Genomic DNA, 16,383 nt, shown 5'->3' with positions numbered 1-16,383 from the left:
AAGTGGGACTGAGCAAACTGATGGAGCTGCAGACTGACAAGTCCCCGGGTCCTGATGGGTTTCATCCTAGAGTCTTAAAAGAGGTGGCTAATGAGAATCCCACCACAGCAGGTGGTGGAATTTAAAGCTAGTCTAATGATGGCCATGAAACCATTGTCGATTGTTGTAAAAACCCATCTGGTTCACTAATATCCTTTAGGGAAGGAAATCTGCTGTCCTTACCTGGTCTGGCCTGCATGTGACTCCAGATCCACAGCAATGTGGTTAACTCTTACATGCCCTCGAAATGGCCTAGCAAAGACACTCAGTTCAAGGGCAATTAGGGATGGGCAATAAATGCTGGCCTGGCCTGCGGCGCCCACATCCCATGAAAGAATAAAAAAAAAGACTGGAAAGTAGCAAATATAACCCCTCTATTCAAGAAGGTGGGGGGGAGGCAGAAAACAGGTAACTATTGGCCAGTTATCTTGATGTCTGTCATGGGGAAGGTGTTAGAATCGGGTAAAAGGTTAGTATGCAGGTACAACAGTTAGGAAAGGTAATAGAATGTTAATGTTTATCGCGAGGGTAATTGAATACAAAAGTAGGGAGGTTATGCTTCAGCTATACAGGGTATTGGTGGGACCAGATCTGGAGTACAGTGTACAGTGCTGGTCTCCTTATTTAAGGAAGGATGTAAATGTGTTGGAGGCAGAACAGAGAAGGTTTACTAGACTAATATCTGGAATGGGCGGGCTGTCTTAAGAGGAAAGATTAGACAACCTAGGCTTGTATTTGCTGGAATTTAGAAGAGTAAGAGGCGACTTGATTGAAACATATAAGATTCTGAGGGGACTTGACAGGGTGGATGTGGAAAGGATGTTTCCCCTTGTTGGAGAAACTGGAACTAGGGGTCACTTTTTAAAAATAAGGGGTGGCCCATTTAAGACAGATGAAGAGAAATTTTTTCTCAGAGGGTCGTGAGTCTTTGGAATTCTCTTCCTCAAAAAGCGGTGGAAGCAGAGTCTTTGAAAATTTAAGACAGAGGTAGATAGATTATTGATAAGCATGGGGGTGGAAGGTTATCGGGGTAGGTGGAAAAGTGGATTAATCAGTTCAACCATGAACTTATTGAATGGCGTAGCAGGCTCGAAGGGCCGAGTGGCCTACTCCTGCTCCTAATTTGTGTGTTCATATGCATGTTTGATCATTAAGGAGGCTATAGCTGGGCACTTAGAAAAACTTAAGATAATCGGGAATAGTTAGCATGGCTTTGTGAAAGGGAAATCATGTTTAACCAATTTATTGGAGTTCTTTGAAGGAGTAACATGTGCCATGGATAAAGAGGAGCCCATTGACGTACTGTACTTGTATTTCCAGAAGCTATTTGACAAGGTGCTACATAAAAGGTTATTGCACAAAGTAGGAGCTCATGGTGTAGGGGGTAACATATTAGCATGGATAGAAGATTGGCCGGGCTGGCAGAAAACAGAGTTTATGCATAAATGAGTCCTTTTCTGAATGGCGGGATGTGACAGGTGGAGTCCTACTGGGGCCTCAACCTTTTACAATTTATATCATGACTTAGATGAAGGGAGCGATGGCATGGTAGCTAAATTTGTGGATGACACAAAGATAGGTAGGAAAGTATGTTGTGAAGAGGACATAAGGAGGTTGCAGACTGATATAGATAAGTTGAGTTAGTGGGCAAAAATCTGGTAGATGGAGTATAATGTGGGAAAATGTGAAATTGTTCACTTTGACAGGAAGAATAAAAAAGCAGAGTATTACTTAAACGGAGAACGACTGCAGAACTCCGAGGTGCAGAGGGATCTAGGTGTTCTAGTGCATGAGTCACAAAAAGTTAGTATGCAGGTGCAGCAAGCAATTAAGAAAGCTAATGGTATGCTATCCTTTATTATGAGAGGAATTGAAAATAAAAGTAAGGATGTTATGCTTCAGTTATACAGGGCATTGGTGAGACCACATCTCGAATACTGTGAGCAGTTTTGGTCTCCTTATTTAAGGAAGGATGTGAATGCATTGGAGGCAGTTCAGAGGAGGTTTACTAGATTGATACCTGGAATGAGTGGGTTGTCTGGAGGAAAGGTTGGACAGATTGGGTTTGTTTTCACTGGAGTTTAGAAGAGTGAGGGGAGACTTGATTGAAGTTTATAAGATCCTGAACAGTCTCGACAAGGTGGATGTTGAGAGGATGTTTCCTCTTGTGGGGGAGTCCAGAACTAGCGGTCACAGTTTTAAAATTAGGGGTTGCCCTTTTAGGGCAGAGATGAGGAGAATTTTTTTGTCTCAGAGGATTGTGCGACTTTGGAACTCTCTGCCTCAGAAGGTAGTGGAGGCGGGGTCATTGAATATTTTTAAGGCAGAGGGAGATAGATTCTTGTTAGGCACGGGAATCAAAGGTTATCGGGGTAGATGGGAGTGTGGAATTTGAGACGCAAACAGATCAGCCATGATTTCATTGAATGGCAGAGCAGGCTTGAGGGGCTGAATAACCTACTCCTGCTCCTAATTCGTATGTTTGAGATACTGAGGGAGTTGCGCTGTAATAGTGAGAAGCATAATCTGAGATAATGAGGGAGATAGACTGAGACACTAAGGCACAGAGGGAGTTGTACGTCTACAGTTTTTAAGGTTGTTTGTTGCATTCCTTTGAAATAATTCATTGTTTAATACTGTTCTGCCCATGGTAAATTGTCTTGATGCATTTTAAATGTAAATCTGGAACTGGCATTTGCTTTTGGAATCTTTCAATCCAGTTATATTCGTTTAAGTATGCTTTCTAAATCTGATTGCTTTTCGCTATTTGACTCCATGTATCAGACTATATTTTTTGACTTTGTACCCTCTGTTGTTTTAGTCTGAACACTCCTGGATGTGCAATGTTTATTAATGGGAATTCGATGAGCAAAGGCTTGTCATGCTCTTCCGTGGCAGGCTTCTGCCCTGCCTTTGAATCATATTAACAGAAACACAGTGATTTCTGATTTTGAACTCCCCCCTCCCCCAAGAGAGATAAAACAATATGCTGAACCTTTGTGATCGCAAGCTGAAAATGAACTGAACCCAAAGAATTTAATATTAAAACCTTGACATTCCATCATTCAGGTTTACTGAACTTGGCCTTGACTCCAGTTCGGACAATAGGAGGCAGTCTTCCCCAGGGAAGCATTGCAAGGAGCCTGCCTGTATCAAAGGTTTCTTCAACGACGCTCACAAACTACTTGAGTGTGAAATGATGACTGTTAAATGGATTGAGTGTGGCAGTCCGTACTAGCTGTGCTTTATGAGAGAGGAGGAGAGAATGTTAGAGTGGGATGCTGAATAGTAGTATGAGTGTATAAACTTACCTGAGGTGGTGCTGGATTCTAACAGCATGCAGCAGTAGGGATAATGAGATAGTGTGACTGCAAAGCAGGCAGCAGCCTGGGAAAGGGGATAGGGAGGCTGATGTGGCATCGAAGGAATGAAGTTGTATCAGTGATCAGTGTGGAGTGGGAGACGGTGCTCCCTTCTGCAGGAGCCTGCTGCTTCCTCTCTCTCTCTCATTGGCTGGCAGAGCTCTGCCCATGATTGGCTGAGAAGGAGCTGTGGTTAATGACAATGCAGCTTTGATTGGAGAGGGAGGCAGAGACAGCGAGAGAGAAATGGAAAGCAGGAGCTGGAGAGTGCTGACCAGGCACTAAGGAAAGGGATCTCTATACATAGAGGGGCCAGTGCTTTGACACTGACTGGAGGGGATGGTTATGAGTCAGGAGCTGCTTTGGGCTGGAGTGAAGGACATGGATCTGAATGAGGGCAGGACTTGCTGCTGTGGCTAGTGGATATTTGGAGTCGGGAGAGCTGACTTGCTGGAAGTGAAGGAAGATCACAGGCTTCAGGCATACAGGATACAGGCAGAGCTGAACTCTGAGATGCTGTAGCTGGGTGAACCATGTGCGATTTGCATTTACTGTGCTGCTGTCTTTGGTAGAATTGAAGAGGGTTAGACCATTGCCCAGCTAACAGCGATTGGTTTTAAGCCACTTCTCACACTGAAGGGATTCCAGCAAATGCCACTTCCTTGTTTAACTCCTCTCATTCCAAGACCATGCTAATGTGCAGAAGAGTTTCTTTTGTATGAAAACATCCCCCAGAAGTCTTTCAAAGATGAATAGATCGGACAGCGATGAATCGGCCTATCACCGCAGTCCGTCCCTGGACAGCAAAGACTATCCTGCAGCGCATGGTGCCTTTCGCCGCTACAGTAGCATATATGGTGGCCAGTTTGGGGCCAACTCCTCCTTCTTTGGGTTACACACTAATCCGGGACCGAAAGCCAGCAAAGCAGAGTACACGTCCCCAAAGGGCAGTAAATATGTGGTCTTTTACCTGGATCTCTCATTTATATTCCTTCTAGAGCTGAAGAGATGCAGCATGGCTCAGAACTGCTTGCAGTGTCTCAAGTACCTCATGTTCATCTTTAACCTCTTGTTCTGGGTAAGTGCTGCTTGTCTTTTTGGTCCTTTTCAAATACATCCTGCCTACTTGTTCCACCTCAGTCACTTCATTTTATTCAATCTTAACCTCTCATCAGTACCTGCTTGTATTTAAGTTCAATGATGCCTTTCTATCCTGGGCCTGGCTCCTAAATTCCGTGATTTTCCCTCCCACTCCACCACTGTAACTTTGGTAGAAAGTGGGAGGATCACCTCCTGCTCCTCCCCGTCTCCACCTCCAAACCCCCACCCCCACACCAAACATAATTCAACCGCTTTTCACTTTCAGGGAGCCTGCTGAGAGTTGGGATCTGATTGCAGCTAGGAATTTATAAGTTCCCATCACACACCGGCTATGCCTGGGCAAGTATCGGCATACTCCATTAGGTCAAATGTAGCCCAACATGTTACTCCAAGGGAGGGCCATGATAGCAGGCTGAGAGATACTGGCAGCAGTGCTTCTCCTGATTGGATAGAGTGTTGAGCACACCCAGCTCTTCTGATAATGCTTCTGTAGATTGTTTGGAGTGTTGAACCTGTCCAGCTCTTCTTATTTGGAAACAGAGAAGAACTAGGTGACAGAGGGCAGCACATTTAAATCAACTCATTTACTTGCCTCTATGTGAAAAATACTTTATCTTTCTAAGAAAGATGGCTATAGTATATAATAGTTAGTATAGTGTCACACTATCTGGATTGGAGGTCCCTGGAGATGTACAAGTAAATTAGAAAAACTCCTACCCCTGTCCGTATTCTCCAACAACATGCAGGAGTTAGGATATTCAAATATTTTTCCACCGACCTTAAACTAATTTTCAGCTGCTAACTTGGATCAACAACTTGTGGATGATGGCTCTGTAACTGGTGTAAGCACCAGACAAGCATTAGGTTCTATGACTGTCAATGTACTATATCACAGTGGGACTGTTTATCTCTACATGTAAACATCAGTGTTGGACTGTGTATGTTTATAAAGGGATATCACTGTGGAAATTTATAGGAGATGTTATTGTGGGATTGGGTAGCCTTACATGGAAATGTCAGTGTGGGACTGTATATTTTTATAAGGAAATGTCAATGTGGGACTGGGTATTTTTGCATTTAGATATCATCGTGGGCCATCATAACTTTACATGGTGATATCATTGTAGAAACTGTGCTGCTTTACATGCAGATATCAGTGTGGGACTGTATTGTTACCTGGAGATAACACTGTGGGACAGTATCTTTATAGGGGAATATCATTGTGGGACTGTGAACCTTTTACATGGGATGTCATTGTTCAACATTGTATCTTTAACTGGAGATGTCATTGTGCGACTTTGTACCTTTCCATGAAGATTTCATTGTGGAACTGTGTATCTGTGTAGGAGATGTCACTGTGGGACTGTGTATATTTATATGGAGATACCATTGTGGAACTGTGTATCTGTGTAGGAGATGTCACTGTGGGACTGTGTATATTTATATGGAGATACCATTGTGGAACTGTGTATCTGTGTAGGAGATGTCACTGTGGGACTGTGTATATTTATATGGAGATACCATTGTGAAAATGTGTATCGATATAGAAATTGTCACTGTGGGGCTGTGTATTTTTATTTGGACATACCATTGTGGAACTGTGTATCTGTGTAGGAGATGTCACTGTGGGGCTGTGTCTTTTTATACGGAGATACCATTGTGGAACTGTGTATCTGTGTAGGAGATGTCACTGTGGGACTGTGTATATTTATATGGAGATACAATTGTGGAACTGTGTATCTGTGTAGGAGATGTCACTGTGGGGCTGTGTCTTTTTATTTGGAGATACCATTGTGGAACTGTGTATCTGTGTCGGAGATGTCACTGTGGGGCTGTGTCTTTTTATTTGGAGATACCATTGTGGAACTGTGTATCTGTGCAGGAGATGTCACTGTGGGACTGTGTATATTTATATGGAGATACCATTGTGGAACTGTGTATCTGTATAGGAGATGTCACTGTGGGGCTGTGTATATTTATATGGAGATACCATTGTGGAACTGTGTATCTGTGTAGGAGATGTCACTGTGGAACTGTGTATATTTATATGGAGATACCATTGTGGAACTGTGTATCTGTATAGGAGATGTCACTGTGGGGCTGTGAAATTTATATGGAGATACCATTGTGGAACTGTGTATCTGTGTAGGAGATGTCACTGTGGGACTGTGTATATTTATATGGAGATACCATTGTGGAACTGTGTATCTGTGTAGGAGATGTCACTGTGGGGCTGTGTCTTTTTATTTGGAGATACCATTGTGGAACTGTGTATCTGTGTAGGAGATGTCACTGTGGGGCTGTGTCTTTTTATTTGGAGATACCATTGTGGAACTGTGTATCTGTGTAGGAGATGTCACTGTGGGACTGTGTATATTTATATGGAGATACCATTGTGGTACTGTGTATCTGTGTAGGAGATGTCACTGTGGGGCTGTGTCTTTTTATTTGGAGATACCATTGTGGAACTGTGTATCTGTGTAGGAGATGTCACTGTGGGGCTGTGTATATTTATATGGAGATACCATTGTGGAACTGTGTATCTGTGTAGGAGATGTCACTGTGGAACTGTGTATATTTATATGGAGATACCATTGTGGAACTGTGTATCTGTATAGGAGATGTCACTGTGGGGCTGTGAAATTTATATGGAGATACCATTGTGGAACTGTGTATCTGTGTAGGAGATGTCACTGTGGGACTGTGTATATTTATATGGAGATACCATTGTGGAACTGTGTATCTGTATCGGAGATGCCATTGTGGGTCTGTGTATATTTAAATGGAAATGTCATTGTTGTTTTTGTATATTTACATAAAGATGTCATTGTAGGACAGTGCATCTTCATATGGGATGTCATTATCGGACTGTGTAACTGATACAAAGATGTTATTGTGGGACTGTATCTTTATATGGAGATACCATTGTGGAACTGTGTATCTGTATAGGAGATGTCACTGTGGGGCTGTGTATATTTATATGGAGATACCATTGTGGAACTGTGTATCTGTGTAGGAGATGTCACTGTGGAACTGTGTATATTTATATGGAGATACCATTGTGGAACTGTGTATCTGTATAGGAGATGTCACTGTGGGACTGTGTATATTTATATGGAGATACCATTGTGGAACTGTGTATCTGTGTAGGAGATGTCACTGTGGGACTGTGTATATTTATATGGAGATACCATTGTGAAAATGTGTATCGATATAGAAATTGTCACTGTGGGGCTGTGTATTTTTATTTGGACATACCATTGTGGAACTGTGTATCTGTGTAGGAGATGTCACTGTGGGGCTGTGTCTTTTTATACGGAGATACCATTGTGGAACTGTGTATCTGTGTAGGAGATGTCACTGTGGGACTGTGTATATTTATATGGAGATACCATTGTGGAACTGTGTATCTGTGTAGGAGATGTCACTGTGGGGCTGTGTCTTTTTATTTGGAGATACCATTGTGGAACTGTGTATCTGTGTCGGAGATGTCACTGTGGGGCTGTGTCTTTTTATTTGGAGATACCATTGTGGAACTGTGTATCTGTGCAGGAGATGTCACTGTGGGACTGTGTATATTTATATGGAGATACCATTGTGGAACTGTGTATCTGTATAGGAGATGTCACTGTGGGCTGTGTATATTTATATGGAGATACCATTGTGGAACTGTGTATCTGTGTAGGAGATGTCACTGTGGAACTGTGTATATTTATATGGAGATACCATTGTGGAACTGTGTATCTGTATAGGAGATGTCACTGTGGGGCTGTGAAATTTATATGGAGATACCATTGTGGAACTGTGTATCTGTGTAGGAGATGTCACTGTGGGACTGTGTATATTTATATGGAGATACCATTGTGGAACTGTGTATCTGTGTAGGAGATGTCACTGTGGGGCTGTGTCTTTTTATTTGGAGATACCATTGTGGAACTGTGTATCTGTGTAGGAGATGTCACTGTGGGACTGTGTATATTTATATGGAGATACCATTGTGGTACTGTGTATCTGTGTAGGAGATGTCACTGTGGGGCTGTGTCTTTTTATTTGGAGATACCATTGTGGAACTGTGTATCTGTGTAGGAGATGTCACTGTGGGGCTGTGTATATTTATATGGAGATACCATTGTGGAACTGTGTATCTGTGTAGGAGATGTCACTGTGGAACTGTGTATATTTATATGGAGATACCATTGTGGAACTGTGTATCTGTATAGGAGATGTCACTGTGGGGCTGTGAAATTTATATGGAGATACCATTGTGGAACTGTGTATCTGTGTAGGAGATGTCACTGTGGGACTGTGTATATTTATATGGAGATACCATTGTGGAACTGTGTATCTGTATCGGAGATGCCATTGTGGGTCTGTGTATATTTAAATGGAAATGTCATTGTTGTTTTTGTATATTTACATAAAGATGTCATTGTAGGACAGTGCATCTTCATATGGGATGTCATTATCGGACTGTGTAACTGATACAAAGATGTTATTGTGGGACTGTATCTTTATATGGAGATACCATTGTGGAACTGTGTATCTGTGTAGGAGATGTCACTGTGGGGCTGTGTCTTTTTATTTGGAGATACCATTGTGGAACTGTGTATCTGTGTAGGAGATGTCACTGTGGGGCTGTGTCTTTTTATTTGGAGATACCATTGTGGAACTGTGTATCTGTGTAGGAGATGTCACTGTGGGACTGTGTATATTTATATGGAGATACCATTGTGGAACTGTGTATCTGTGTCGGAGATGTCACTGTGGGGCTGTGTCTTTTTATTTGGAGATACCATTGTGGAACTGTGTATCTGTGTCGGAGATGTCACTGTGGGACTGTATCTTTTCACAGAAATGTCATTTTGGGACAGTGTGTCTTCTCATGGAGATATCATTGTGGTTTTTGTATCTTTATGTGTAGAACTCACTGTGGGACTGCATATCTTTTATATGGGGATATCATTGTTGTTGTATCTTTACACGGAGTTGTCATTGTGGAAATGTGTATTTGTATAGGAGATCTCTGTATCTATTCATGGAAATAACATTGTGAGACTGACTGTGTATCTTGACACTCAGATGGAGATTTAATTTTGGGACTGTGTAGCTTTATAGGAGATGTCACTGGGGCACTGTGCATCCTTACATGGAGATGTCACTGTTTATCTCTGTATCTTTCCATGACAATATCATTGTGGGTCTGTGTATTTGTATCGGAGATGTCAATGTGGGACTGCGTATCTTTATCTGGAGATGTCAAGATACACACTCCCTCAATGACCACGAAATGTTACTGTGGAATTGTATACCTTTTATAGGCAATGTGTCTCCCGAGACAAGGAGGCCAAAGAAGAAGATGTCACTGTATGATGGTGCATCTTTATTTGGAGATGTCATTGTAGGTCTGTGTATCTTTATATGTAGATGTCATTGTTCCACATTGTATCTTTCTATGGAGATATCAATGTGCAATTGTGTATTCGTATCGGTGATGTCGCTAGGTACTGAGTATCTTCTTCTGGATATGTCATTGTAGGACTGTGTATCTTGATGAGGAAATGTTCCTGTGGTATTTTTTATCTTTATGGACGATGTCACTGTATGATGGTACATTTTTATATGAAGATGTCACTGTGTCACTGCGCATCTATATGTGGAGATATTATTCTGGGACTGGGTATCTTTAAATGCAGATGTCATTGTGGGTCTGTGCATGTCTAAATGGAAATGTCACTGTGGAACTGCGTACCTTTAAATGGAAGTGCTGTTGTTTTTGTATATTTACATATAGGTATCATTGTGAGGCTGTGGGCTGCATTTTAAGAGTAGGTGGCGGACATAAAAATATGTACCCCGCCGACACGGGCACTGCGTTACGGAGCTGCAGCGATTTTAAATGTGCCAGCTCATTTGCATGGCCGCAGTGCCAGCCTCCCCCGTGGAAGGGGCGGGTGAGCCCACAGGCAACAAATACCACGCCAATACGCAGGCACCGGCGCTATTTTTGAAGGGCTTACAGCCCTTCATAGACATTTAAAAATTACAGGGACAGCTAAGTAGAATTTTCACAAAACAGATTTCAATGACCTTTTAAAAGCATTTTCCCAGCCTCCCCAATGACATTTCCAAACATTTGTGTCCCGGAATTCGAACAATGACAATTTTACCTTTCCCCCACAAAGTCCGGCAACTTTGCCCTTTACCCTGTCCCATCACCTTCCTCAACCAATCCGCATCATTGTTACCCCGCTCCCCCCAGGTATTGCAACATGTTTCCCCGAACGGGGATATGAAGGTGTGGAATTTTTGGCTGCTTGAAGGAAGATCGGTGAGGTGGTTAAGGAGGCGACGCGGCCCTCATTTAATCAGGTATGTAAATTAGTTTACATATTGAAATGGGGGTCCCGTCATCGAGCAGCAGGGTGGCTGCCACAAGGCCTTGTCGCCACTGAGATTGACACCGGGTCTGCCGCCGTCAGTCAGTGGCAGGCCCCAATCGCACGAATCTTCATTGCCCCACTCGCCATCGTCCCCGACAGTGGAGGAGCTTTAAAATCCAACCCTGTGTATCCTAATGGGGCATGTCATTTATAGGACTGTGTATCTCTACATGCAGATGTCATTGTGGGACTCTGTATGTTTCAATGGAAATATCATTTTGGGACTGTGTATCTTTTATATGTAGTTGCCATTGTTCCACATTGTATCTTTATATGGAGATATCGCTGTGGGATTGTGCACCTGTATAGGTGATGTCACTGGGTACTGAGTATCTTCATATGGAGATGTCATTTTGAATCTGTATCTTTATATGGAGATGCATTGTAGGACTTTGCATCTTCATATGGAGATGTATTTCTGGGACTGTATAGCTTAATAGGAGATGTCACTGGAGGACTGTGCGTCCTTACATGGAGATGTCACTGTTTGACTCTGTATCTTTTCATGGAGATATCATTGTGGGTCTGTGTATTTGTGTCGGAGATGTCTGTGTGAGACTGCGCATCTTTATCTGGAGATGTCATTGAGGAACTGTGTATCTTGACAAGGAAATGTTACTGTGGGATTGTATATCTTTATAGGTGATGACACTGTAGATGGTGCATCTATATATGGAGATGTCACTGTGTCACTGCATGTCTTTTATTTGGAGATTTAATTGTGGGGCTGTGTGTATCTCTATATGGAAATATCATTCTGGGACTGGGTATCTTTACATGCAGATGTCATTATGGGTCTGTGTATCTTTAAATGGAAATGCCACTGTGGGACTGTGTACCTTTTTAAATGAAGATATCACAGGATTGTGTATTTAACTGGTGGTGTCACTGGGTACTGTGTATCTTTGTATGTAGATGTCATTGTAGGTCTGTATCTTTATATCAAAATATCATAGTGGATCTGTGTATCTGTATCGGAGATGCCATTGTGGGTCTGTGTATATTTAAATGGAAATGTCATTGTTGTTTTTGTATATTTACATAAAGATGTCATTGTAGGACAGTGCATCTTCATATGGGATGTCATTATCGGACTGTGTAACTGATACAAAGATGTTATTGTGGTACTGTATCTTTATATGGAGATATCATTCAGGAACTGTGTATCTTTATATGGAGATGATATTGTGGGACTCTAAATGTTTAAATGGAAATGTCACTCTGGGACTGTGTATTTTTACATGTAGATGTCATTGTACGACAGTGTAACATCATATGGGGATGTCATTTTGGGACTGTGTATCTTTATATATAGATCTCAGACTTTTCTGTAGTGTATGCAAAGTCAGGTTGACCTGTCAGGTTTAGGCACAAAGTATACTAGTGAACTCCAGCTGCTTTGACTAGGTTCAATTAAGTTGTTTTCCAGCATGTATTGGATTTCTGCCTGTCTGTTTGGACTCAAGTGGCAAGGATGTTGTTTTATAGGAATGGATTCCCCTATATCCACGTCATGTGTGGCTTTGATTGTACATCCCGGCTTATCCCTACAGACTCTTTTAAATGTTGTGAAAAGCCTGGTTAGGTCTACAAGTTGTTTTGCTTCCAAGTATACAAGCATGTTATCCATTTTTCCTCGCTGTTCTGTATTTGCTAACTGTATAGTTGGAGGTTCAATCTGAGAATTAACTAGGCCACCTTCTGCCTCATCCTCACTATCCTTTTTCCTTCTCAACAATCCCCATTACCTGACATAGCTGTCCTGGCTTATCCTCCTCCCTTTGATAATATTGCTTTAACATATTGATATGACACAACTGGCAATAAGAGGTGCCAATCAAGTATTCTACCTTACCCACTCTTTTGGTCACTTTATATGGGCCACTGAACCGTGCTCTTATTGGTTCACCCTGTAACGGGAACAGTACCAATACTTCATCCCCTGGTTGAAAATTGTGGGTCTTTGCACTCTTGTCTGCCCATTTTTTCATATTAGCTGGGGATGCTTTTAGGTGTTCCTGAGCTACGCCACAAGCTTTCGTGAGCCTTTCCTGGAACAGAGATACATAGTCTAGTATCGAAGATTCATTCCTTTGTTCCATGAATCTGTCTTTGATTAGTTTTGGAGGACCTCTTACTTCATGTCCATAAACCAATTCAAAATGACTGAAACCTGCAGACTCATTCGGTGAATCTTTGGTGGCAAATAAAAGAAAGTCTAGTCCTTTATCCCAATCATGTGGATATTTGTGACAGTATGTTCTAATCATTGTTTTGAGAGTTTGATGGTACCTCTCTAAAGCTCCTTGTGTCTGTGGGTATTATGCTGAAGATTTCAACTGTCTGATACTTAAATTGCCCATGATTTCTTGAAATATCTTAGACACGAAATTAGAACCTTGATCTGATTGCACTTCAAGTAGTAATCCATATCTTGTAAAGAATTGGGTTAACTTTTCTACTACTAATTTAGCAGTAATTGTCTTCGAAGGAATGGCCTCTGGAAATCAAGTAGCTATATCCATGATAGTAAGTATGCATTGGTGTCCTGTTTTTGTTTTTGGCAAGGGTCCTACACAGTCTACCAATACCCTACTAAATGGTTCCTCAATCACAGGTATGGGAATTAGTGGTGCTGGTTTTGTGGTGGGTTGCAGTTTTCCCACCATTAGGCATGTCCTACAAAATTACCTCACATCCTTTGTAAGGCGTGGCCAGTGATAATGTTGACTTATATGTGATTTAGTCTTCCGAATCCCCCAATGTCCTGCAAAAGGAATGTCATGTGCTAACAATAATAATCCCTGGCGATATTTAGGTGGTACAACTATCTGTTCAACAACTGTCCAGTCTTTGTCCGCCAGTCTATAAGGCGATCTACATTTCCTCCTCAAAACTCCATTTTCAATATAATAGCCTTCTGGAACTCCTTTCACCTCTGCTTCTGTCAGAGCCGACTGTGCTATTCTTTATAACTCCGGATCAGCTTGCTGTGCTGAAATTATAGAAGATCTGTTAAACATCTCATTTGGATTACCTAACTCCCCAAATAAGGTTTCAGATACTCAGCTACCTGTTTGTGGTGCCAATTTTACCTCTGACAATGGATCTTGTTTAGCCATTGCTCAGATTACTACACAGTAAATATTCCTGGAATGTGTTCCTGTAATTGTTCCGTTTCTTTAACTTCACTTGGTTTCTCTGTAATTATAGGAGAAACTGATGCATTTGATCCGGCCAAATCAATTTACTCCACTGGCAAACTATGGACAACTCCTACAGTTACCATCCCAGATATTAGGCCACTCTCTAGGCATACTTTATATACAGGTACAGGTATATACTGAAATGATTTATTGCTTTAACCCCTTATAGGGATAAACCAAATTAGGAGTACATCCCTATGAATCTCCTTTTAAGTTCAAACCAGAAAAACTCTTATATACACTTATGTGGGTCCAAAGAATTGAACTAGTTTTGCCTCCAAAAAAGAAAACTAGGAGAATATTTACTATCTTTTGGATAGTCTATTTTTTAAAATAATTATGACTAAGTCATAAATATCCCAGATATTATAAGGGTCTGGGAAACTCTATTCAATATGTATCTCTCCACTTAAAGAGACACAGAGTGGGTTCTTGTAGTTATATGCAGAATGCTACATGAGACGATTTATTTACTTTTATATATTTATTAAAGAATTTTAACATGCAATACAATTTTAAGTGCATAAATATAGTACAATATCAAAGATTACTAAGAGATGTAAAACATTCTTATTTCTAAAATAGAATCCACAAGTTCAACCTTGACTGTTACAGCAAAATATCTTAGAATATCCATCAAAATTCAAAAAGTAAACTGTTACCTTAAATTCCCAGAGTAAGCCTCCTGCATAACAAGACAAAACACACTCGGTTAAGAGCAAAATTCTCTTGTCATGCAGTCAGCTGTTTTTACCATAGGTTGAGAAGCATTGATGAGGAATTTTAATACCCCTGATTGTTCGATTCAAAACTCTCTCATTTATACTATTTCTAATCTATTAACTCATCTTTTGGAATGTAGGTGTTATCTTACTGTGCGTGCTTTTCCCGCTTTCATTATCCATTATATGGTAATGTCAGTAGCTACTTATTCCCAATTCATTATCTTCTGAGAATTCCCTTCTCATGAAGTTGTGAGCTTTTATCTGGTCAAAATGTTTGTAGTGTTTTATAGTAACACTAAGACTTAACTTTATAAATGTCTTTTATACTTTAAAAAATGTCAAATCAATTTGTGCAGTAACTGTTTTTGTAGGTAACATTCCATTTTGTGATTGATCATCTGTGATGGTTCTTTGGTACCTTGTACCATCTCCTTAAGTCAGTCTGTCTATATTATTAACATTACTAACTAATTAGGATTATAGTTATCAGTACGGACCATGTATAGCCTGTATCATTTAACTTAAAAGGTGTTTCTGGTACACATTCCTTTGTAACAGGGATGATCATGGATTTTTAACTCTGCCCTTAAAGGGAATTTCAGTGAGTCTTGAAAACTGACCATTTATTCAATTATTAATTCTAAAAGGTATAATGTATTAATTGTATCTAAATTGTACCTGATTAAGCCTATGATACCTATATTTCATCATAATGGTCCCCACCAATTCCATTAACTAAAATTAATTCAGGGTGCTCTCTGGAAATGTTATACCTTTCCCCAGCAAAAGTGTTTGGGTTGCTCCTGTATCCGAGTATAATAGTTTTTCCTGCCTCACTTAAAGGATATGGAGTTACTCACATGGACTGCAGCAGTTCAAGAAGGCAACTCACCACCACCTTCTCAAGGGCAATTAGGGATGGGCAATAAATGGAGGCATAGCCAGTGACGCCCACTTCCCATGAATGAATGAAAAAAAGGTCTGTCTCTTTATATGGAGATGATATTGTGGGACTCTGTGTTTAAATGGAAATGTCACCCTGTGGGACTGTATCTTTACATGGAGATGTCCTTGTTGTTTTTGTATATTTACATGTAGATATCATTATAGGAAGGTGTATCTTAATATGGGGGATGTCATTTTGGAAATTTGTATCTTTATATGTAGATGGAATTGTTCCACATTGTACCTTTTTATATGGAGATATCACTGTGGGATTGTGTATTTGTATAGGTGATATCACTTGGTACTGAGTATCTTTATATGGAGATATCATTGTAGGTCTGTGTATCTGTATCAGATGTCATTGTGGGATTGTGTACCTTTTACATGAAGATGTCAGTGTGGGACTCCGCATCTTGACAAGGAAATGTTACTGTGAGATTGTATATCTGTATGATGGTGCATCTTTATATGGCGGTATAGGTGATAGAAATGGGTACTGAGTACCTTTTACATGGAGATGTCCCACTTCTCCACAGATCACAACAACTATTTCAAAAGATCAAGG

The 16,383-nt window shown here is 40.8% G+C and overlaps 1 protein-coding gene across 1 annotated transcript in view; it reads left to right on the top strand.

The window, feature by feature from the left end:
• The first annotated feature begins 4,149 nt into the window (after positions 1 to 4,149).
• LOC137376888 (tetraspanin-4-like) overlaps positions 4,150 to 16,383 on the top strand; it is a 151,391-nt gene continuing 139,157 nt past the window's right edge. Inside the window, exon 1 of the mRNA XM_068045845.1 lies at positions 4,150 to 4,479. Within this exon, the coding sequence (XP_067901946.1) occupies positions 4,150 to 4,479 (330 nt within the window). The remainder of the gene's footprint in view (positions 4,480 to 16,383) is intronic.

Source organism: Heterodontus francisci, chromosome 14 (genome assembly GCF_036365525.1).
Source record: "Heterodontus francisci isolate sHetFra1 chromosome 14, sHetFra1.hap1, whole genome shotgun sequence".
In the NCBI taxonomy this organism is placed as follows: domain Eukaryota; kingdom Metazoa; phylum Chordata; class Chondrichthyes; order Heterodontiformes; family Heterodontidae; genus Heterodontus; species Heterodontus francisci.
This window is presented reverse-complemented; position numbering and strand designations above follow the sequence as displayed.